Source organism: Amorphotheca resinae (assembly GCF_003019875.1).
Source record: "Amorphotheca resinae ATCC 22711 unplaced genomic scaffold M430scaffold_5, whole genome shotgun sequence".
Taxonomy (NCBI): Eukaryota; Fungi; Ascomycota; class Leotiomycetes; order Helotiales; family Amorphothecaceae; genus Amorphotheca; species Amorphotheca resinae.
The window spans coordinates 992,952-1,014,924 of NW_020194475.1; the positions used below are offsets into that span (position 1 = coordinate 992,952).

General features: G+C 52.1%; 7 protein-coding genes across 7 annotated transcripts; 4 read left to right on the plus strand and 3 right to left on the minus strand.

Annotated features, from left to right (window-relative positions):
- Positions 1 to 1,444: 1,444 nt before the first annotated feature.
- M430DRAFT_232171 (hypothetical protein) lies at positions 1,445 to 2,232 on the minus strand. Its single transcript, XM_024864857.1, has one exon. The coding sequence runs from the start codon at positions 2,158 to 2,160 to the stop codon at positions 1,603 to 1,605; it is 558 nt and encodes a 185-aa protein (XP_024721580.1). The 5' UTR covers positions 2,161 to 2,232; the 3' UTR covers positions 1,445 to 1,602.
- A 2,041-nt stretch (positions 2,233 to 4,273) lies between these two features.
- On the minus strand, positions 4,274 to 4,976 carry M430DRAFT_232185 (hypothetical protein). The gene is made up of 2 exons (XM_024864858.1): positions 4,514 to 4,976; positions 4,274 to 4,445 (listed from the first exon to the last, which is right to left on the minus strand). The coding sequence occupies exons 1-2, from the start codon at positions 4,879 to 4,881 to the stop codon at positions 4,298 to 4,300; spliced, it is 516 nt and encodes a 171-aa protein (XP_024721581.1). The 5' UTR covers positions 4,882 to 4,976; the 3' UTR covers positions 4,274 to 4,297.
- Positions 4,977 to 7,443: 2,467 nt separating this feature from the next.
- Positions 7,444 to 7,926, plus strand: M430DRAFT_100736 (hypothetical protein; the record flags this gene model as incomplete). Its single annotated transcript, XM_024860655.1, has 1 exon — positions 7,444 to 7,926. The coding sequence occupies one exon, from the start codon at positions 7,444 to 7,446 to the stop codon at positions 7,924 to 7,926; it is 483 nt and encodes a 160-aa protein (XP_024721582.1).
- Positions 7,927 to 12,923: 4,997 nt separating this feature from the next.
- Positions 12,924 to 14,050, plus strand: M430DRAFT_119946 (hypothetical protein). The gene is made up of 3 exons (XM_024861764.1): positions 12,924 to 13,261; positions 13,387 to 13,800; positions 13,928 to 14,050. Exons 1-3 carry the CDS (start codon positions 13,190 to 13,192, stop codon positions 14,039 to 14,041), a joined length of 600 nt encoding a protein of 199 aa, XP_024721583.1. The 5' UTR covers positions 12,924 to 13,189; the 3' UTR covers positions 14,042 to 14,050.
- Positions 14,051 to 14,471: 421 nt separating this feature from the next.
- Positions 14,472 to 16,738, minus strand: M430DRAFT_49987 (hypothetical protein; the record flags this gene model as incomplete). Its single annotated transcript, XM_024868107.1, has 3 exons — positions 14,472 to 16,149; positions 16,202 to 16,637; positions 16,687 to 16,738. The coding sequence occupies 3 exons, from the start codon at positions 16,736 to 16,738 to the stop codon at positions 14,472 to 14,474; spliced, it is 2,166 nt and encodes a 721-aa protein (XP_024721584.1).
- Positions 16,739 to 17,016: 278 nt separating this feature from the next.
- Positions 17,017 to 17,877, plus strand: M430DRAFT_58164 (hypothetical protein). The gene is made up of 3 exons (XM_024868714.1): positions 17,017 to 17,345; positions 17,404 to 17,463; positions 17,518 to 17,877. The coding sequence occupies exons 1-3, from the start codon at positions 17,120 to 17,122 to the stop codon at positions 17,676 to 17,678; spliced, it is 447 nt and encodes a 148-aa protein (XP_024721585.1). The 5' UTR covers positions 17,017 to 17,119; the 3' UTR covers positions 17,679 to 17,877.
- An 867-nt stretch (positions 17,878 to 18,744) lies between these two features.
- Positions 18,745 to 21,909, plus strand: M430DRAFT_27372 (hypothetical protein; the record flags this gene model as incomplete). The annotated part of the gene is made up of 1 exon (XM_024865591.1): positions 18,745 to 21,909. The coding sequence occupies one exon, from the start codon at positions 18,745 to 18,747 to the stop codon at positions 21,907 to 21,909; it is 3,165 nt and encodes a 1,054-aa protein (XP_024721586.1).
- Positions 21,910 to 21,973: the final 64 nt, after the last annotated feature.

Below are 21,973 nucleotides of genomic sequence, written 5' to 3' on the forward strand. Positions count from 1 at the left end.
CAACAACAAAGAAAAACCCATCAAAAAAAATCCAAAACAGAAGAACAAACAAATAAGTAAGCGAGTTCCCTACTAAAAAATCTCTATTCTAGACTAAATATATGAAATACTGATATTGTTATGCATGAGAAGGTGGGTTGGAGAGATTGTTGTTTTGGTTTGGGTTGGGATGATATGAAAGGGGGGGGGGGAATAGTTTGTAGATAGATAGATATCATTTATTCTTTGTTTAACTACAGGGAGACGAAACAAAGAATGTCGTTGATGTGGTATGTTGGATGCATTATAATTGATTTCTCTGGGTGACGTGCGCGAGGGAGGGAGGGTTTGGAAGATTTGTAGATGCATGATTGGATTGATTGGATTGGATTGTTTTATATAAAGTATACGGAGGTATGTATGTACTGTATAATGAATGGGTTTCTACTATGCAGCGAGCGAGCGAACCAACGCACATCCTTAAATGAAGCGAATCCATCCTCGAGAGATATCCAACCCAAGGTCCTTCCTTGCTGTGCTCAGTAGCTGGGACCCATCATCCATGGGTTAGAAAGCAGGGAATGAGGGGATGGGATGGGACTCGGGTAAGCTGTGAACCTGACTGCCGGTGATATATATCCATGCAACCCCATATCTCTATATCCAAAGCTCTCGGCGGTTTGTTGGAATTGGTTTTTCGGGTGGGGGGTTTCCTGAAACGAGCTCGCTTATTTGGGAAGGATATCAGGGTTGCGATTGAATGCACTCTTGCCAGCGATACAAGACGCTCGCACTTGCAGGTCCAGGGCATGGAATTTCTGTCGTGCTCTATTTGGATACCTCGTTCACATGTTGAGGGCGATTCAAGACTCCCAGCCGGATAAGGAGTCGACAGAAAGAGACATTACCCCGCAGCTCCCGAGGATTTTGATCCAACAATCCCGAGCATCACTGTGCGATGGTCATGCAGCCGGAGAGGCGGGACGTCTCTGCGCAAGGCCACCCGAGTGGAAAGAAGAGAAAGATAACGGGTAAAACCACGTGGGAGCGTGACCATGATGATTGGGATATTGGGGACGCCTCTGACACGACAATGTGAGGGACTCGAGGAAATGCGGGGGGAAAATGTGATAGAATTCTCTTTGAAGAGGGGAGACAATCTTTGTTTCATTCTCGCATTGCTATAGGCACTTGCCGAGATGCCAACACTTCGTCCTGTTGCATCTACCAAGAGAGATGCCTGCCCGTATGTATCTCTGACAGTCTCAAACGAAGACAGGACTGTGAGACATAGAGCAGGAGCGCAAGACAGCAAAATTATTGAAGATCCTGCCCTCGCTATAGCCAAGGCTTCATGATAAGACTTGATTCTCCAGTTGGTGAGAGCACCCAGAGGATGGGTTCTTCCTCTGCAGACTTTTCAGACCCCGCTGCTTGGTATCCAATCCATTGGAAAATGCGACAGTGTCAGCGCCCGATGCCACCTCACACGGGTCAACCTGACTCCTGTCATCTCTCGTGAGCAAATGAGAAGAGATACCAGCGTGGCGGGCGGGCAAAGAAAGGAAATAAACAACAACAGAAGAAAGGTGTTGTTATGAACCCACTCGAGTTCACAGCGAATCATGCACCCGCACCTACCTCCCCTTCCCTGGCGCTCTCCCCGCATTCATCCCAAGACGTCCAGTCCTGGCATCCAATCACACGACGAGCGCTAGACGCACAGCAGACAGAGAGGGCTGGGTGTATCCGACGCCATCCGAGACAAGCCGGACGGAGAGACAAGAGGGAGATTGTGGGAAGATATGAAAGGGGGGACCATTGTCTTGTAGATAGGGACATGTACCTCGGAGGTCTTATTGATGCAGCGGTTGGCTGGAAATGGGCAGATAAGAGTTGGGAATGGTGGAGAGGGAGGAGTGGAGTACGAAGATACAGTGCTGATGGTCTGATCGGGAGGGCGGAGGGGTCCGCTTTGGGCGCCCATGGCATTGCAGATTTGAGTGAAGTATGGATGGTGGATGGGATGGAATCAATTCCATGGATGGATGAGCGCGTGGGGGGCAGTCTGGGAAGAGCACTTTGATCGTGGATAGCGCGGGTACGGTAGTTGTGCAGTTGTGCAGTTGTGCATCGCGTATACAAGGGGGGAAGGTACATAAAGTACTTGCATAAAGACATATGCCCTGCTCATGGAAATATACAGGACGACGCTAGCCCACCACATCTGACTTCCAGCCAATGAACAGCGCGTAGGCCTTTTCCATCAGATTAGCGAGACCTGTTCGTCATATTAACGTCTGTGTGTTTGCAGCTGAGGAGTGGGGCCCGTGGTGGGGAAGGAGGGAAACCAGAGAGAAACCACCCGATGAGGGGCCCGTCACTAGGCCACTTCCGTCATGGCGCCATGTGTCTGAGGGCAATGCCGTATCTCTGGAGTATCGCTTCGACGTTCTTATCGTGAGGAAGGAAGTGAGGTGGGTACCTTAGGTCTCAGGCAAATTGACGAGGCTGGGCATGGACGTGTGCGGGTTACAAATAAATGACAGAAAATTGATAGCCACTGTCAACTACGCGGACGGGCAGAGATCAGAGAGAAGATCCAGGACGAGCGTCAAATCAAGCATTGCACGGTGCTCCAGGACCCCTCCTTGAGCCCTTGCTCTCCATCTTACTGTACTCGTGGTGGACCCGGAGGGTTCTCCTGAAATTCGCGCGGCAAAATAGGGAGGCGCGCGAAAAAAAAAAAAAAGAAACTCAAATTATCCACGCTCGAAGCTCAAACACTCCCGAGAGTGGTATCCATAAAATAAAGGTGGCCGATCGCTAACCATGCCCACCATCATGCCACTATGGGCGGACCGCCCCCTGCTCGCTGCTTTAGCCTCGATATCCAGTCCTGCACGTTCTGCTCTGGAAGAATCGGTTGGCGGGTTGCGAAAGATAGGACAGACGGAAGCCGTTTCTTTCTCGTCTGGAGTGCATACAGTGTACACGCCTTCATACAGACTACTGTACAAAGGTCCTCCGCAGTGGCCACTCGAAGCCGAAACTGGATATCCGTTGACAGACGGAGGGATTGATGCCGAGCTGTCCGTGCGAGATATTGTGGTAGTATACACCCGCCAATAATAGAACAGGCGCCCTCCCACGCGTCGTCATCGTACAGCCATTATGAGACCTTGTCTGATAGTGCTTATGGCAGCTGACAGTAGTCACAACACTGGATAGCGATCATCTCGCGTGATTTTACGAAGCACAGAGTAGAGAGATGGGGAGGAGAGGGAAGGGGTGGAAAAAAGAAAAGGGGGGATCTTTCTGGCGCCTCATGGTCAGACTACCAGCTGAATGCCTATTGATCATTGTTTCTCAGCTTCTATGGTCAAGACACGGCACGGTACGAGAAGTGCCCGAGCAGGGCTGAGGCCAACCGAGAATAGGAAGCCGCTCGGCGCTCTGAGACCTTCAATCAATAGTCGCCGCGATCATTCCGTTCGTAGGCAGAGTAGACGACGGGACTCGGGAGTATCCCTCCTTGGGCCATCGGGAACGATGCTGCCGGAGCGATCGCAACATGACAGTTCGACGGCCCGTGAAGAATAGGTGACGAATGTAAATAGAACCGGAGAGACGATCGTTTGTTGACTTAGCTCGACGTCTGTGAGCCTTCTAGCCATGCCCACAGACAGCCGCCTTGAGTAGACGAGGGCCTAGGTCTGCGCCTCGACGACGGGTAGGCAGATTTAGAGACATTAAACTGCATAATCTATTCTCGCGACGCTCGACCGTTGGCGCGGGGCGATGGCGTATTCATCATACAGACAACGGCCTGGTGGCTTTTGTCGCAGCGCTCTGTCTGGTGAGGAGGGTCTTTGCATCAGGAATTACAGTTTCATCCTCCATGGAATCGCCAATTCCTTCCTCGGGAGTTGCAAGTAGTGCATGATGTTCACGGGGTTCTCGTAGAGTATCGACTGACCTCCCAATCACGGCGCGTGAGACGACCACCACCTGTCAGGCACGGGCGAATCACAGGGCGCACGGCTGGCATTTCGCTCAGGCACTCGACGTTTCGCCGCGCTGGCCGTCGTGAATTTCTGGCTTTCAACCGTTGCGGCACGTTCGCGATCTTGATCTTCGCCAGGGCGCGGCCTCGCATGATTGGTCTGGTAGGAGAGTGCAGGGATCGAGGTAAATCATCTTTTAGCGCGTTTAATCTCCGACTTTGTAGCGTTCCTTTCCAAGAGGGTTTTCAGGAATTTTCTTTGTAGATGATTTTCTCCTTGCCGCCGCATTCTTGCTGGCTCGTATAATCAGCCTACCGGGCCCGTCTCAGACGCTGGACCGTGCCGCCCCTGCCTGCCAAATTTGGAATTCTGGCCTTACGTAGTCCTCCTGCCCTAGCCCTCTGGAGCGGTTTGAAGTTTGACCTGTTTGTCTCGTTTGACTTGCTGTGTTGTGGGAATCTGGGAGATGAGCAAAGGCGCCAAGCAGTGTCGTACGACGCAAGGTCTGGGACATGGCGGGCACCTACGAGAGTAGACGCGCAGCAATTTTTAGAAGCGGACGGGGTGCTGTGTACCTGGGCAGGACCGTACCACACACCCGCAGGACTGCCTTACAGCGACGTCCCTTTGTACAGGCTCCAGCCACAGCCTCCTCCGGTATATGTACAGGCCCTTTGAAGCCTGGGAGCCTGGGAGGCGGCAAAGAGCCTGCTAAGGCCATGCAGGCTGTTCGGGCTATCCGGGCTGCTCGGGCTACTCGAGGGGGGGAATCATCGACATTGCGGGTTAGACTGAGCAGTCGAGCGCTCCTACAGTAGCAGCAGTGGAGATCCGAGATGGGCTGTTGATGGGAGCTTGGAGCCGCGCGCTGATGGTATGACGATGTGCGGACCATGTATGAGAATCATAAATTTCGCAATTCATAACCCACAATCCACAATCCACAATCCACAATCCATAGTGCACAATCCATGATCGCTCGGCACTGAAACAACATGCGGCCGCTGGCGAAGGGCCAGAGGTACAGTACTACGAGCGTACGTGAGGCATGTCTGAGGATACGGAACACCTGAGGCCCTCCTCCTGTCAATTTTCCCTCGTCTCGGAGCATTTTGGGTCTTGGCCTCCTGGTGCCTGCATAGGACGATAGGGTAGCGTTGCCCTGCTGGCCCCCATATCTGTCCTGTCAGTGCTGCTGCTACAGTACAGAGCCATATCACTACGACCAGTACGTACCTCTGCTCCGTACAGCGTCGTGGTGAAGGAAGCCAGAAAACCCGATGACTTGGCTCTGTAGCTGGAAGAGGGAATGCGCATTTTGGGGGGGCAGGCAGATGATCCGTCCAATGGAGTATCTTCTCGTCTCCTGCTCCCTTGACTGGTGGGCATCGTCGAGTGGTTCAGGATGGGTCAGGATGGCCGGGATGGACAGGATCGTTGAAGATCCCAGCGGAAAGAAGCGAACGGGAGACGATAGGCCCCGTCAATAGTCGAGCGGGCGCCGTGAGTCGCCGGAGTGAGGGGTACTTCGAGACCGGCCTAGGCGGCTTCGGGCCTAGCGCGGCATGTAGGGCAAGCCCGCGCAGGCGTCGATGCATGTTGGTCTGCGAAAGGGATAGCGCCAGAGGGGCCAGCAGCCAATGAGCGGCGGCGTGGGGTGGTGTGCGCTCTGTACACGCACGGGGGGGGACACTGATGCTGCCAAAAGGCGAGTCTGGTTAGGGCGTTAGGGCATGAGGGCATGAGGGAGGGCATGAGGCATGGAGACATGAAAGAGTGGTTACTGGTTCGACGCCTGCGCTGCTCTCAGTGCGAGACACTTGCAGCAGGCAGATGAGACGAGGGCGGCCGTCCTCCGGTGGTGCAGTGCAGGACCTACATACAGTAGTAGAGAGTAATACAGTAATACAACAGTAGTCGACCACACTGCTTCATACGGGGCCACGGGCTCATACGCAGTCAGTGCCTGAGAAGCAAGGCCATGATGCGTTCGCCAGCGGCCGTTTTCTCGCTAGCCGCACAGAGAGCAGGGAGTCCAGGGTGCGGGAAACGCTGACGCTAACCAGTTTCAGGGCTAGTGGTAACGAAAGAGCCCATGACGATGACGATGGCGCTGCGACTGTACGATGCGACGAGTGTGCTACTAGTGCCCTTTGTTTTCGGGCTTCTACAGAGGAGGGGGGGGGGGGGAAATCTACATATGCGGACGAGGGATGATGTGGGATGGAAGATGGGTGCCGTGATCCAGCAATCCGTGGGAGGGAGGACGACGACGCTGTTGATCCGGCTGGATGATGGTGTACTCGGTGGATGATCCGTGCTGTTGAGCGGAATGCGGCCAATGATCAGGCGTCACGGGCACGAGAGGGAGAAGGGAAATGGAAATGGAAATAATCATGGAAAGCAGGCCCCCCCCCCCCCCCACCACCACTACACGACCACATCCAACATCGATGAGGCATTGAATGACTGCGCACAGGGGGGCCAATCATCGGCCCCCGTGACATGCCTGTCTGACGCTCTGTGGCTCCCACGCCGCGCTGCCCGAAACGGCCTGGCGCCGACCACCGCACACCATCTGCACCCTCCACGCAGTTTTCATTTTCCTTTTCCGCTAGTCCCAAGTCGTAAGCGTGCATCTGCAGGACCCAGGCCGGGCCCCAGGCATATTTGCATATTTGCGCCAGGAATCGTCAGGCCCATAATTCTTCTGCGCCTGCTGCTACTGTCCCTTGTCGTGTACTGTACATCGTGTACATCCCATCTGCGTGTACATCTGCCCATCTGCCCATCTGCCCACCCGCACTACCTATACCATGTACCCTCCATTATCCCATACCAAGATCCTTGCATACGTATATGACCCTCCTCTTCTCACTCAACTCAACTCAACTACTTCCTATATTTGGCTGCCCCCCCCCCCCTCTTGCCTCTGCCTTCTTAGAGCATCCACCCTCCCCATTGACATTGAAGACGTTGAAGAGAGGGTATATGATACCATCCATCCATCCATCCATCCATCATCCTCTTCTTCTTACTCTTCTTCCTTCTCTTCCTCTTATTCTCTTCCTCATCATCACTACCTTAGCCATCCATCACACCATCGGCTCCCACAATTAGAGCATCACTGGTGTCATCTGTCACTGTCATCCAATACTCCAGCAATCAATCCGCCATAGCCCGCCCGCTTCGCACGAATCCGCTTCCCACACGCCTCAGCATCATCGCCGGCCCACTCTCCGGCTCCACTTCCTGAGTCACAGGCCTTGCTCACCGAAAACCCGCATAGCATACGACATAATTCTACGCAAAGGCCTCATTTCTCTGCCTGCTGAGGTCCTATTTCAATAAACAAATTAAAAACTTCCACATCGCCCTTTGAAGGTGTCGCCTTGCCAGTGCTTCTTCACCCCTCGATCCTCCCACCGAAATTTTCAACAACACACATAATTACACAATGTCTTTCGATATGGATTGGTCCCCCGACTTCTGCCTCGCCTGCGACAAGCAGACGGACGGCAACGTCTACTGCTCTGAAGCCTGCCGTCTGGCAGAGTACGAGAAGGCCTCGTCGGCAGGCTCTGCAGCATCCTCTCCCATCCTCCCTCGCGGTCCCGTTTCGTGGCCCACAAGATCGTCGAACAATGGCTTCTACATGGAGCCAGCATACAACTTCAGCAAGGCACAACCCTATGGCACAACTCCTTCACGGTCCCTCGATTTCTACCAACCCTCACGACCGCAATCATCTCCTGTGCCCTTTGCCTCGAGGGGCGCCTTGACCCCTTCGAGTTCCCAATCAAGTCTCTTCTCGATGCAGAGCTCGACCTCCACGGCCTCGGAACCAGCCCAGCTCTCCGATGAGTCGAGGAAGGCATTAAGGGCGTACGCCAGCTCTTTCGACCAGTCTCGCTATTCGAGACGCCAGTCTACTCATTAAAAAAACCATTCTTCTTTCCTTTGTACCTCAAATCGACATCAATCAGTCCTCGCACCTCAGCATTTCTCGGCGTTTTCCACAGACTTTCCTGTTACGATACGATTACAATACCCATACCTCCTCTCAAAGGGACCGGCGTTTCTCACTATACGATCATCGGCGGATGTTGTAACAAAAAGCATATTCTGGAGCATACATCACAATCCTCTCATCTCGTCTTGGGCATAGAAAAATTTCCTTTACAGCATTGGAGCATCGGGGGCAGGGGGAACACTATTCGCAAATTGGGACAGGCTCCGGGTTTTCTTTTCTCTTCACACTCAGTAGGGCATTGTTTTAGCATGGAGGGAATCCGGGTATCATCGTTGGGTTCGGGTTAGGAATTGGGGGGCGCTTGGATGACACACACTTCTCTTATTCTGGCTCTACGAAGCTTCGATGTTGTCAGCAGTGCGCCAGCTTATGGCACATCAGTTTTGGGTTGAATGACTCTCAAGTCACATTTAATCTGATTAGCCGCGAAGGCCCGCCCGTCGAGGGCGACTTGAGGCCGGACGAGCTTTAGAATAGCAAAATGATCATCACCGAGTCTCGTCGAACAGACGGGACTCCGAGTCTTCCAACTCACACAAACAAATCTCGCTCTGCCTTCCTTGTCTGTGCTCTCTTGTGACCCCCTAGCACACAGCGACCGTTTCTCCTCCGTCCCTCCCTCTCCCCCTCCCCCTCCCCGTCTCGTAACACCACCTCGTAGCACCAGCCAGCCCCAGAGGTAGCCGGTATCCGGTTACCGGGCCCCCCGGCCTTGACATCCATCCATCCATCCCCCAGAATGTCTCTCCATTCGCCCCTCCCCCCCTCTCTCCCATAATAATCACCCAACTAACTAAAAATTGCACATCAGACCAGGGCCACTCACTCCACACGCAAAAGAAAATGCGGGGGCGGAAAAGGGGAGGGGAGGGGGGGGATTCTTCTCCGAGTTCTCCGCCCCTATCTGGTTTCATTCATTCATTCATTGATTATCATTACACAAGCAAAACTATGGTCTAGGTAAGTTTCTAACTAAAACATTAGGTAGGTATCTCTTAACTAACTAACTAAAATCGCTAGGAACCAGAATGGGCACATGTAGGTATGTATATCATGTAAGGTAAGGTAGGTATGTTAAAAGCCGCAGTTCCTTTACGTTTTGGTTCCTTTTTTTGGTTTCTGGGGGAATATGAATGAATGAATGCGGGGAAACCGGGGGGAGGGGGGAGGGGGGAGGGGGAGGGAGCGAATAGGATGTTTGGGTTGGTGTGTTTGGGTGGGTCCGAATGGCTTTGCTCTGCTCCTCTTCTTACTTACTTGTGCATAGTTCACAAGGTATCTCAATACAAGCTGGTTTCTATTATCCTTCCATTTATTATTCTTACCTAAGGTACCTACCTAGGTACCTACCAAATAACTTTTTCTTTGGGCCTTTGAAAAGGGATCTAAGGCTTAGGTAAAGGTAGGCGGGCGGCGAAGAACGAATTTTTTTTCTTTTCGCCTCTGGCGCGCAGCATAAGGTAGCACAGCCAGCCTGCGGCGAGTTGAAAATCTCGCCCTACCTACTACTACTACCCCGCAAAAAGAGCAGGGAAAAAAAGACCGGGGAAAAAGCGAAAAAAAAGAAAAGAAAGGCAAAACCCTGATTTAGGTAGGTAGGTAGGTAGGTGCCTAAGGTAAGATAGGTAAGGTACCTAAGGTATGGGCCTTTTTTTTAATTGCGCGCGAAGCAAGAAAGAAAGAAAGAAAGAAGGCTGGCTGGTACCAGAAAAGTCGCGCAACGTAACGTGTGGTTGTGTGGGTGCGGGAGCTTGGTTGGATGAGGGGTGAGGGAGGGATTGCGCAATGATCGGGGATCGGCGAGGGGATTGAGGGAATTGAGGGGATTTTTGGCCTCAGGATTGTTGATTACTATTGGTACTATGGAGTCCGGATATCTGCAGAGAGGGAGTTGGATGGATGGATGGATGGATGGATGCACTGGATGCACTGGATCAAGTGGAATGAAGTGAAGTGGTCAAGTATGACTTCATGATAACATGTTCCTGTTATTATTGCAGAAGCTGGAGTGCAAGTTCAAATGGTACGGGGGACCGTAGATGCAGGGAATGCTGGGCGCCCACCGGGGTATAGCGCAACCGAGCCATTGCCCCATGTCTTTCTTGTTCCTGGCCCAGAACTTTCAGGGCAGAGGGGAACAAAAGGAATGGAATGGCAATGACCAAAAAAAGGAAAGAAGGGTAAGGCAAAGAAAAAAGCAAAGAAAAAGCAAAGAAAGGACACGAAAAGAGAGAAGACCCTGGCTGCGTCGTGATTGAGGCGAGGGGCGAAACAGCGAGTGGGAACTTCGAAGAGAGGCATTGGCTCGTGGTGATACACGTATCATCAAGAACCATCATCATCATCCATATCCTGCTCTGCCTTGGCTTTTGTCTCATCCAGCAATAACAATTGCGCACAGGGATCATAATCGGCATTGTGAAAATTTCTCATTCGTCCAAGAAGACCCTCCTTTCATCATCGAGATATGGCAGAGAGCGAGCGCGCATTGATTATTGGGAAAAAGGAAAGAAAAAAATTCTTCGTTTCAGGGTCATGTACATGACTCTCTGCTCTGGTCTTTGTGGTAGGAACCTCAGGACCCAGGTACTACCATCGCGTCGCAGCCGTGCGGGAGGCCATGTCGATCTTTGACAACGAATCCTGGCACTACTATTGGAGAGGAAAAGGATTTTCTTGCCTTTGTTGCAAAGATTTATTTATTTATTTATTTTATTACTATTATTATTTATTTATCTATCCATCCATCTATTTACACGTTACATAGAACTCCATGGACTTTCACACCGAAGCCAATAGTGTACTCCTCTTTCCCCCCCTTTTTTTCTCCTTCTCTTTGAAGCCCCACCGTGGTTTGATCGCGGCCGATGCCGATCCAGATGAGGCTGACGGGTGCTACCGCCCTCCGTGGCGCCTGTCAACCCCTGGTCGAAAGCATGTCTCTCAAGAATTTTCTCCAATTTTTCCAATTTTCCACCTCTTCCAACCCGCTTCAAGCGATCCGAGACAAAAAGGTCTTTTCGTGAAGGAAGAATTTTTTCGCCCGTTTCCTCTTCCTTACACCTTCCCCACATCCTGGCGAGACCAAGGAAATAATAGTTCGACGGGCTTGACAGCTGTTGTGCGACACTACACGACTCGCCATCTCCGACATGCGGGAATCCTAGGCCGTCTCTCGCTCGGCTTCGGTGGGGGGAGAGAAACAAAAGGAAGGGTTGCTTTTTTTTTCATGCCGTGTTGTTGTTGTTGTTGTTGGTTGGAACCTCTCTCCCGTACGCACCGAGCCCGAATCGGGCCCTGGGAAGTAGAGAGAAGGGGACGCGAAGGGACGCGAAGGGAGCAGATCGCCTGGTCTGAGCTTGGTGGCTTCGGATACGTGCCTCGTATTGGTACGGTTTGTTTCTTTTCTCAGTTTCTGATGTCTTCTGAAGGTCTGAGGTCGGGCTTGCGTTCAGGTAGAAGAGGAGGCCAGCCCTGCTTACGGAGTAGTCCTCCGGCCGTTGAGGGTGCCTTTTCCTGCAAGTGCTGTTTTTGGGCATCCTCGTGCTGCAGCGTAATCAGGCTGCTTTCTTCCAGGTACATACATACCTCATGTTATGTTTGAACGTTTCATAGGGATGCTCGAATCTGTGGTCCCGTGGGGGCCGGCCTTGTTCTCGCACATACCTACCTTACCTTACCTATGCAGGTGTCCCATGATTCGCCCCCGAATGGCCTGATCTGGAAGGGTGCAGGCAAGGAGCAGGCACTGCATAGCTGCGTACGGTCTTCACGTGAGTCCAGGGACAGCCATGCCCCCAAGTCATCATCCATCATGCTCGAGGCTCCCTGTTCCACCGTACGGGCACCCGCATGTGGCATGACCTGTGGGGCTGGCAGATATGCCGAAACGACATCACAGTTTCGCGTCCGGCAATGGATAACCGACCGTGTGGGGGGGCAGGGGAGTTTGTATCACCATCATACGAGGCCTACGGCAGACGTTTCGAGGTTTGGCATGTTGCTCGACGGATGCTGTATGCTGTCAAGGCACTCGTATCGCCGGGCAATGAGTGGTTGTGTCGTGTTCAACGGAGGCCGTAATGGTGCATGAGTACACGCGAGGGGGAGGTGTCCCACCGGTCTAGGACAGAAGGGCTGGTTGCCATGGATGAGCAGGATCATCGACTTATCGGCAGAAGAGCGTTATGTTTCGTGACTCGCCCAGTTACACTTTACGTTCCTTGGCAACGTCTTCAGGGGTACTGCTCTCCAAAAAATCTGCCGGGAAACAAAGTCCTCTCGGACTCCAATTGTCCATATTATAAGGTACCTTTCACTGACTATCTTAGTGCCTCCTTAATCAGCCAGGTGCGGGGAGGGCAGATGTCCTTGTAATCTACATGGACAATAGAACAGGTATATCAAACAATATGGTGCCAAATCATGTGTTCAGAGCAGACGGGCTTCTCGGAAGCATTGCTCAAAGAGTCCATCTTCTTGATTACCAGAAGAAACGCTGGAAATAAGGTATAATACTTTGGCAGTTGAGAAACGGGAGTACTCTCTGAGAGGATGGGAGCTTTTGAATCCAGACAGGCTTTTGGAGTTGAGGGCGCATATGAAAGTGTCAGGATTCTTGATCCTGGGCTCATGCAAGAACCAACTAGGCAACATCACATGGAATCCACTGGATTGCAGAGACAAATCTTAGGATGCGATCACATTGCTATCATACTTAAGATACAATACCTCGAGACCACGGAGCGTGCTACCTTGAACTCCTGATTGAGCATACTGCTTAACCACGTGACCTACTGTGCCTGATTGAGGTGTCCAGTTTAGGGGTAGACCATCTTATGTAAGGATCAGGTTATTCAACGACTCCTGAGTCTTGATACATTGTCTGTACCGTATAGATTAAATTCCCCTCCAATAATCCCTTAACATTCAGCCATCATATTCCTAATCGTACTATACTTTTGTGAGCGTCAAGCGTGTAGTAACCCGGAGCCTCGCCAACAAGCTCCGAGCCTCCGTTCCGCGCCTCGACGACAGCTCTGCGGCTGCTGCACGCCCCATGCATTGAGATTGAGGGACGAGGAGCGCGACGAACCCCAACTTCGAACATCCACCCCTTATGAGTCGGTGCTAAACCGTGCGAACTCTCTTCCCCCACAGACGACGCACCATGACATCCCGCCTCGTTCTCGTCCTCGGGGATCTCCATATCCCCGACCGCGCTCTCGATATCCCAGCCAAGGTACCTGTCCTCTGCCTCCTATCCCCTCCCCCTCCCCCCCCACCACCATCACCACCCTCCACACATACTCACACAATGCATATACACACAATGCATATAGCACTAACCTCCCCCCTTCCTCACAGTTCAAGAAACTCCTCACTCCAGGGAAAATCGGGCAGACATTATGTCTCGGAAACCTCACCGACAAGGCGACCTACGACTACCTCCGCACCATCTCCCCCGATCTCAAGATCACCAAGGGCCGCTTCGACAGCGACGCGACCTCGCTGCCGCTCGCCCAAGTCGTGACGCACGGCTCGCTGCGCATCGGCTTCCTAGAGGGCTTCACCACCGTCGCGCCCATGGAGATGGACCTCATGGTGGCCGAGGCCAACAAGATGGATGTCGACGTGCTGTGCTGGGGCGGCACGCATCGCTTCGATGCGTACGAGTACGAGAATAAGTTCTTTGTGAACCCTGGCAGTGCGACGGGTGCTTTTACGACGGGCTGGGTGGCCCCCGGAGAGGAAATGGTCCCGAGCTTTTGTTTGATGGATGTAAGTACCCCGCGCGTGTGTGGTGGCTTTCTGAAAGAGGGGAAAGGAACGACGTCGTGTTGGGGGAGATAGAAGAAGAAGTCCGGGTAAAGATGCTGATGCTGATGATGAGTGTGCAATTTTTTAGGTCCAGGGCATCGGCTTGACGCTGTACGTGTATCAATTGAGGAAGGATGCGAATGGCGTGGAGAGCGTGAACGTGGAGAAGATCACATATACCAAGAACGTGGGCGGTAGCTGATGGGGGGGCATGTGTTGCGCGAGCTGGGAAAACCGCTGGGGGGGGGGGGGGGGGAGCTTGCAGCTGGGGCCTCGAGGGAGAGGCTGTTGGACTCAGGGAGATCCCCATATATTTAATACATTAACCCCAGAGAGCAGCTCAGCTGCTGGGGACGGGGAGCCGGGGCGCAGGCGTTTCGCTGGACCTCTGGATTATATATATCTGTGCGTGGCGAACCCATTCTTCACCTCTAGAATCACTTCATGTAGATAAAAGGGGCAACTGTTGGTATCATATTATCATTTCAGCCGTCAGAGAACGAACTCATTACAAAAATAGCTCCTCCCACCAAAGAATATACAGTCCGAATCGCTCAGCAAAAGAATCGCTCATCCAAAGACACGCCCATCCAAACCCCCAGTCCCAGAATGTTTATAAATTATCATATCGTTCATAACATCATGCTCCTTCGCCGTTCGGCAATCCTCTCTCTCCTAGAGCCAGTGGCTTCCGCCTCTGTTATAGAAGCGGCACTCGTAGCTTTCTTCAAAGTCTTTGCCCCATCCCCCTCTTTTCCCGCCTCTGTCCTCGCAGTGGAGCTTCTCGAACCAAGTGTTGGCTGTCGGCGCCCCTTCTTTGAAGCTTCGATGTCAGAAGCTTCACTATCATCCCCGTGTGCTAGATCTCGTGGTACGGAAGTGTGACGTCTCGAGACTCTCGAGGTTCGCATTTCCCCCTTTCTCTTGGTTGGAACCTCCTTAGCTGGGACCTCCTCTGCAGGGGCCGGCGAAGGATCTTTGGATTCGTATGTGTTAGGGTTTTCAGCAGACTTTGCTGTTGAGTCTTTGCCCCGAAGTTCTTTCTCCTTGGCCTCGGCTTTGGCCTTTCTCCTGTCAGCTACGAGGGCTGCAATGACACTGCCAGATTCGGAAGGAGAGAGTTCCGTCTCCGCTTGATGGAGAATCGATTCTCGTCGTTTTCGGTGGGTTGTGATGCTACTAGGTAATTCACCCGCAGTTGATGCTTTTCCGCTCAGGGGACTATTTTCTACTGTTGATGATGAAGCAAGTGGCATCCTTTTCCATTCATCGTCTGTCTCAGGCTCCGGTTTGACCTTGACTGCCTTTGAAGCACTTTCACCCTCGAGCTTGACCGCGCTCATGCGATGTGGTTTGGCATCGATGATCACGGCATCAACCAACTCCTTCGTTGGTCGCCGCATCTTGTCTCGTAGGTTGGGCTCCGCATAGCTGACGCTTCCCCGGGCTCTTCGACTAGGACGTTGGCTCTCAGTGCCTGACCCCAGATCTGACGGTGGTGGGGTATCGCGAGACTCCGCGCGAGCAGTCGATGGTTGTGATGAAGATGGGGAAATGATATCTAACCCGGCTGGTGTTTCCGGCTCAACCTGAACTTCGGCTGTTTCGATGATGGGCTCCGCAGGGGCTTTGATCGATGCTGTTTCTTCTCTTCGCTCCCGTGGCCTTTCTTTCGCAAAGTTCGCCTTGGCAGCATCGACTTTCGAGGCTTTGATATCGTCGCTCATCATCACCCTCGAGCTCTTCCTCGGGGAATTGTTGACACTTTTCGGGGCCAGAACCTTCCTGCTTATGGGTGCAGTAGATTGTTTGTCTTCAGGTGCTCCCTTTGCAATTGCAACTTCTCTCGTTACTTTGTTGCCGGACTTCTCGGGCTGAGACGGTGCTGCTTTATTCCTTGACCTCTCCTCGCTGGCCACCCGTGTAAACTTGAATTCGTCCGGAGAGACATCGGCCTGTTTAGCATCAACTTCACGTTCTTCATCGTCCCTGACACTGAATTTTCGCTTCGCTCCAGCCTTCAGTGAACCCGCGCTTTCATAATTATCCTGTATTGGTTCAACTTTGCTGACTTTCTTCGACTCTGGGCCACCAAGGCTGTCCCTGCGTTTCTTCCTTTGCTCAAGGTTTACCGAAAGGGCGGGACTGAGGCCCACGAGCTCTTCATTATCCAGCTTACGTGGCCTAAAGGCTAGGTCAATCTTGACGGGATCCAGATCAACAAATTGTGAGATTGGCGGAGGTCCAATCTCAGGCGAATCGGTTGTATCTGCGGCCGCATCTGAGATAATATCTGCTATTTCTTGCCGTCTACCATTTGTCAGTATCGCATCTCTAGGGGCCAAAGAGAGAGTGCACTCACTCAAGAGTCCTCCTGGGGTATAACTTATTCTCCAAAATCGGTGGCAATCTCCCTTCCTGTGCTGCAACAGCTTCGCTCAGTGTGCACATATTTCTCCAGTCCCTTTGATTTGGACTTCGATCGGGACTGGTCCTGGCTACCTTTCCAATCTGCGGCGAGTTCTCCTTTCGTACTTGCTCGTCTCCAAGGCTGTTGATTAATGCGCCGAGCTCCAGCAGCTTTTCTTCGAGTTGTGACTTGGTGGCGCGAGCATTATCTGCTATTCGTTGTGCTTTGCCATTCTCTAATTCGCTCTGGAGTCGTAGGATCTGCTCCCTGAGCCCAAGGTTTTCGGCCAGTAACCTCGATGTCTCATTCTCTAGGCTTCGAATACGGAGTGACTGTGTGGAATTTGCTCGAGCAATATCGCGGTTCTGACGCATAAACTTGCGCTTGACTGTAACTTATCAGCGACAGGTCTAGGAGATGATGTGTTTGGGGCTCACGAGTCTCTATGCTCTCTGTCGACGCTGCTGCGGACTCATTCAGGCGTGCCATTTTAGGGTGGGCATGCGGCAAAGGCAGCACTGATCACTTTTATGCTCCAAAATTCAAGAAACTGGGCAGGATCCAACGGGAATGAATATGAATCGCAGCGAGTAGCATCAGAAATTGTGAGGTTGAACAACATTCATGACCAGATCCTTGATAACAAAGAATTTCGGTTTGTTTACTTTACTCCAAATCAAGCCAAGCGCCGGAAACTAGCGCCAACCTAATTTGGCTATCGACAACCGCGTAACGACGTTCCCCTCCAACATCACTTACGAAATTCCAGCCCAATCAGACAGCACTTCTACGAAACTCTTCAAGGAGGACCAGAAATTGACAAAATTTAAAATTCTCTAGTAAAATCCGAACCTGCCCACAGATTCTGCCATGTCGTACTCGTCAAGACCCCTCGCGTCCCATCTACGACAAAACTCCACGACATCGGGAAATTTAACGTCGAGCTCAGGGCAATCGCCGATACTCCTTGCGCGGATTAATGAGAAGAAGGCCGAGCTGGAAAATCTAAAGCAGTTGCGGGATCTGAGCGCGGGGTTGGCGGGGCAGATGCAGATGCTTGAAGAAAAGCTGGCTACACTATCGGACGGAACAGAAGGTACGTCATGGCTGTTAAATCGAATGGGGGGACTGTGCCTGATTATATCTATTCACAGCTGTCGCGACGGTGTTAAGCAATTGGCATACCGTGCTGCGCGCAATTAGCATGGCCTCCAGTAAGTCTCAGTTGCGCACGAGTTTAGCAACGGCGCGGGCTAATCGGAGACCAGTGAAAATCCCCAAGCCAAAAGATGCAGAAGAGAGCGAAGATACGCAAGAGAAGTCCGAAACAGAGGTTCCATTACCGCAGACTCTCGTGCGGATACCGACGGAGCACGCGCCGATGCTTCAGCAACAGACAAGTTCTGGGGCCGGAAATAATGGGGAGTGATGTGTTGGCGAAGACCTCTTGCATGACTTGGAAGTGAATTATGAACAGGCTGGAGCATTGGATGGCGTTGGAGGGGGATTTTTGCTATACGCTGGCCCAAAAGTTGATACCCCTGGGACAAATGTAATGCTCACGTATGAAATAATGAAATCGGAGAGATAAGTCCTCGTTTAAGCCCCTTAAGTTTATAATAACTGCGTTCGTTTCCATCAATTCTGGCTAAATTGAATCTACGATTGCTAACCCGAGGCCAAGGGATTCATACTACCTTTTTCGAGACTATTGCTTGAAAGGTAGGTAACTAGGTACTTTAATTTACGTTCTCTATTGGTTCTATGTTAGAATCGTCTTCATATTTCTGAGGTCAAGAGAGTTGTGATGGTACATCATTGGAAAGGAGTTGCTTACCGAACAACCGAAAATCAACCCCCTTTCAAGTCGTTTTGATATATCGAGAGAGTTCTAAGTAAATCAAGCTCTCAGATCTCTATTTCTGCATTCTCTGCATTTGTTTCCTGCTCTTGATTTCACTTTTCTATATCTATCTACCCAGTCTAATTACTATCTCATCTGAAAGACCCCCCTCTCTATATATTTTCCCTCCTCAACCCCGCCGGAGTCTTTTCCACGCCCAGCAAGGAAGGAGCGCCCACAACAAGGAGGTCACGCAAACTTTAAAGTTTACAGTCTTCAGAGGCCTAGACCTTCAGAGGTCTGGACATCAAAACATTGGTAGACCTTGATGGGCTGCTCAGATGATCAGAATGGACAATGAAGGAAGGAACGAAATAGCTGCTTGCCAAACACTTAAACTGCCCATTCCCCCACCTCTTCCCAGCTTCTTGTCCCACTATTCACAATCACACAAAACCATCTCCAACTTCGCACATCCATCAAGCTTCGCTTCATTGCATTGCCACTTGTTCGAGCCTTCAAGCACAATCAATCCAAACTCAAAACCAAACACACAACTCCCAAATCCATCTCGCACACCGTGTACTCTCCTCCTCTCCATCACATCATCCTCGCACACACGACACATATCACCGCCATCAACTCAATACAAATGGCTTCAGCACCCGTCACCAAGATGACCTTCACCCGTGAGCAGGCTGCTACAGCCTACTTCACACCGGCCCCGCGCCCAAGCCTCCCTTACGCAGGCCCCTTCGCTGGGCCCTTCGGAACCCTCATCGCGAGCGCGTTCTCAAGCCCACTCGACGGCTCATACCCAAGACTCCCTCCGCCCTTGGGCTTCAACAATACTGGCGCTTACCCAGCCATGCTCCCCCGCATCTACTGCCAAGGCCTCAGAGGTCTCTCACTGAACCGTCCACAGTACTGTGGTCCATACTTCTCGGGCCCAGCATACGCTAGCCCATCGTCCTACGCTGGTCCATCCCACCAAGTCCCAGCTCACCACGGCCCAGCATACACTGGCCCATCCTACGCTGGTCCATCCCACCGAGGCCCAGCATACGCTGGCCCGTCCGGAAGACTACCACTTACCGACTTGCCTAATGGAATGCATTCAGTTCCTTCCAAGGCCGATGCTGCTTTCGACGCAGAAATGAAGGAGCTCAAGGCAGCTTACAGAGAAGCTCTTGGGCGTGGCAAGAAAGGCAGCAAGGCCAAAAACCACAACGAAAATGTCAACATCGTCATGAAAAATCATCGCCGCGTCATGGGTGACCTTAGCACCATTTCCGAGAACTCTGTTGAAAACTCGGGCATCGTCGACCTTGAACACTCCGGCATCGCCCTTAACCACTCTGACCCTGTCGTCACGAACAAAATTGCTGGACTCTCTATCATTACTACCGGGCTCTCTGGCCCTGTTGTTGCCAAACTTTCCGGCATTAACACAGAACATTCTGACCTCGTTGTCGCTAAATCCCCCGACTACGGTGATGGCGGTTCTGAACTCATTACGGTTCCCTCCTCGCCAACTGAAGCTGGCTATTCTGACTTCGGGACTGAACAGTCCGACCCCGCCACGGCTTCTGCGTCAGCAACAGACGCTGGATACTCTGATATCGTCTCCGCGCCTTCCTCGCCAGCAGACAGTGACTATGTTGGCCTTGTCACAGAACAACCTGGCCTCATTGCTGCCGTGCCTGCCTTACCGGCAAATATTAAACACCATGACCTTGTCATAGAACCACCCGGCCTCGCCGCCGCCGCGTCTGCCTCAGCAGTAGACATTAGACACGAACTTCTCATGGAACCCTCCGGGTTCATAGAACAATGCGGCCTCGCCGCCACGTCTGCCTCGCCAGCAGACATTAGACATCATCAAATTCTCATAGAACAATCCAACCTCATAGAACCATCTGGCCTCGCCGACACGTCTGCCTCGCCAGCAGACATTAGACATCATCAAATTCTCATAGAACAATCCAACCTCATAGAACCATCTGGCCTCGCCGCCACGTCTGCCTCACCAGCAGACATTAGACACCATGACCCTCTCATGGGACAGTCCGGGTTTATAGAACCCTCCGACCTCATAGAATGCGGCCTCGCCGCCACGTCTGCCTCGCCAGCAGACATTAGACACCATGACCCTCTCATGGGACAATCCGGGTCCATAGAACCCTCCGGCCTTATAGAATGCGGCCTCGCCGCCACGTCTGCCTCACCCGCAGACATTAGACACCATGACCCTCTCATGGGACAATCCGGGTCTATAGTACCCTCCGGCCTTGGAAAACAATGCGGCCTCGCCGCCACGTCTGTCTCATCAACAGACATTAGACACCATGAACTTGTCATGGAACAATCCGGGTTCATAGAACAATCCGGCCTCATACAACAATCTGGACACATAGATCAATCCAGCCTTGTTGCTACATCTGCCTCACCAGCAGACACTAGACACCATGAGCTTTTCGTGGAACAATCCGGGTTCATAGAACAACCCGGCCTCATAGAACAACCCGGCCTCGCCGCTATGTCTGCCTCGCCAGCCGCCACGTCTGTCTCATCAACAGACATTAGACACCATGAACTTTTCATGGAACAATCCGGGTCCATAGAACAATCCGGCCTCATACAACAATCTGGGCACATAGATCAATCCAGCCTTGTTGCCGAGTCTGCCTCTCCAGCAGACATTATACACCATGAGCCTCTCATGGAACAATATGACCTCGTTGCAGCGTCTGTCTCACCAGCAGATATTGGATGCTCCAACCTTATTCAAGCCAAGTCCAGCCCAACCGACAAGCAGTCGCTGGAACAACCTCAACGCAAAACATCTATCAAACACCTAGCAAGTTTACTGCCACCAAAGCAAGTCGTCAAATCGACAAAACCAGTCACGCGTCCCACCCACATTGAGCTTCCTGGAGAGGCGGTAGCTCGAAAGCTGAAGCAGCTTAAGGAGCAACGGGATACTCGTCTACCTCAGCGCCGGTCTAGCGCAGAAGTTACTCAAACTGCTCGTGCCGTTGTGCCCAAAGTTAAGTCGACAAAACCCCTCACGAAGCCCATCGTCTTTGAACTTCCGGGCGACGCACGCTCCCAGAAGAACAAAGAGGCTATCGAATCACGTCTTAGAGCTCGGCTAGAGGAGGAACGGCAACGTCAGAAACGGGAATTCAAGGCAAAACCATTTCGGAAGAATGCAGTGCCTTCCATCGTTCCTCGCCACACTGTTGCGAGTCTGGCACGACAAAACAAGGCCGGCAATGAGAACGTTCAAGCAGGCAGCTTAACAATTGCCAAGAGAGGATCCAATGCTGACGCACGTTGTCCATCTGGCTCACACCCCAACATGGCGAATATATCGGCCCCACATGCACAAGGCGCTCCTGCAGCGGTCGAACGCAGAAGCTCTACTGAACGCATATGCTCTGCTGAACGCAGATGCTCGACTGAACGCAAATGCTCGACTGAACGCAAATGCTCGACTGAACGCAAATGCTCGACTGAACGCAAATGCTCGACTGAACGCAAATGCTCGACTGAACGCAAATGCTCATCTACATCCAGCAGTCATTCTCTGTGTGGCCTCGACATGAAACGCCTGTTCTCAGCATCCAATGTGCAGATTGAATGCCCACGTGCAAAGGCGATCTTCTCCCGAGGTCTCAAATCACCTAATGACATCGAGAAGGAGAGAAAGGCGCGTGAGGTTGTTGCCAAACGTGCAAGAGAAGAAGCCGCTGAGAGGGACCGACGGGCGGGCAGGGCATGGGCTGAAAAGAGGGCGAGGAAGATGGCGTAAATTGACGATGGCCTGAATTGACGTGGTTTGATGATTTGCTTGTTGGATAGGTTGGGGGGGGGGG